Source organism: Camelina sativa, chromosome 18 (genome assembly GCF_000633955.1).
Source record: "Camelina sativa cultivar DH55 chromosome 18, Cs, whole genome shotgun sequence".
NCBI classification, from domain to species: Eukaryota; Viridiplantae; Streptophyta; class Magnoliopsida; order Brassicales; family Brassicaceae; genus Camelina; species Camelina sativa.
Window position 1 is genome coordinate 292404 of NC_025702.1, and position 1041 is coordinate 293444.

The following is a 1041-nucleotide window of genomic DNA, read 5'->3' on the forward strand; positions in this document are numbered from 1 at the left end:
CCTCTGTCTAAGAACGCTCAGAAGAAGCAACTGAAGCAGCAAAGATACGAAGCGAAGAAAGCTGAGAAGAAGGCACAGGAGAAGGAGCAGAAGAGGAAGGAAGGAGAGAGAAAGCATAAGGAATGGGAGGAAACCCTAGCGAACGCGACGGAGGAGGAGAGGCTGAAGCTGATTGAATCGAGGAAGAGTCTGCGGAAGGAGAGAATGGACAAGAGATCGGAGGAGAGAGAGAAGAAGATGGAGCGGCTTAATCGAGCCAAAGAAATAGGTCAAAAGATCGTCATAGATGTTGATTTTGCGCATCTCATGTCTGATTCTGAGATCTCTAGCCTCGTTCAGCAGATTATGTATTGCTATGCGGTGAATGGGAGAAGTACTTCACCTTGTCATCTATGGCTTACAGGAGTCCAAGGGAAGATGAGTTCTGAGCTTGATAAGCTTCCTGGTTTTGAGAAATGGTTCATTGAGAAGGAAAGTAATTGCTACATCGAGGCCATGGCTGCTCAGAAAGATGATTTGGTCTACCTTTCCGCTGATTCTGAAACCGTTTTGGATGATCTTGACCCCAAGCATATCTACATTATCGGTGGCTTAGTGGATCGAAACCGATTCAAAGGGATCACCATGGCCAAGGCACAAGAACAAGGCATCAAAACAGCTAAGCTTCCCATAGGAGAGTATCTGAAAATGTCAAGTTCTCAGGTAACTAACTAATTAAAAGGCCACACAAACAAAAAAAAATCCTCTCTNCATTAGCCTCCCCTGTTATGAAGCTGATGTACTCCGAGACACACTCTTGGATCGTCTCCTTGGAGTCGTCTGAGATCTTGGCGTGAGCAGGTAAGATCCTCCGCATGATCCGTATCACGTTGGCGATAGGCATAAACCTGTCTTGCTCCCTCACCGTGCACTCCTCTTCACTACCATTACTGGTTTTGTTGGGCTGGATGAATTCTGGGGGACGCATAGTGCCCTCTGCCACCAGAAAATTAGCTGGTAATCCCGACAAAAATAAGAGAAATGGGAGTTTTAGTGCATAAT

General features: G+C 46.1%; 1 protein-coding gene across 1 annotated transcript in view; it reads left to right on the forward strand.

The window, feature by feature from the left end:
- The window catches only part of LOC104762997 (tRNA (guanine(9)-N1)-methyltransferase-like), a 1868-nt gene extending 1154 nt beyond the window's left edge, over positions 1 to 714 (forward strand). The window contains exon 2 of the mRNA XM_019239930.1: positions 31 to 714. Coding sequence (XP_019095475.1) covers positions 31 to 714 — 684 coding nt within the window. The remainder of the gene's footprint in view (positions 1 to 30) is intronic.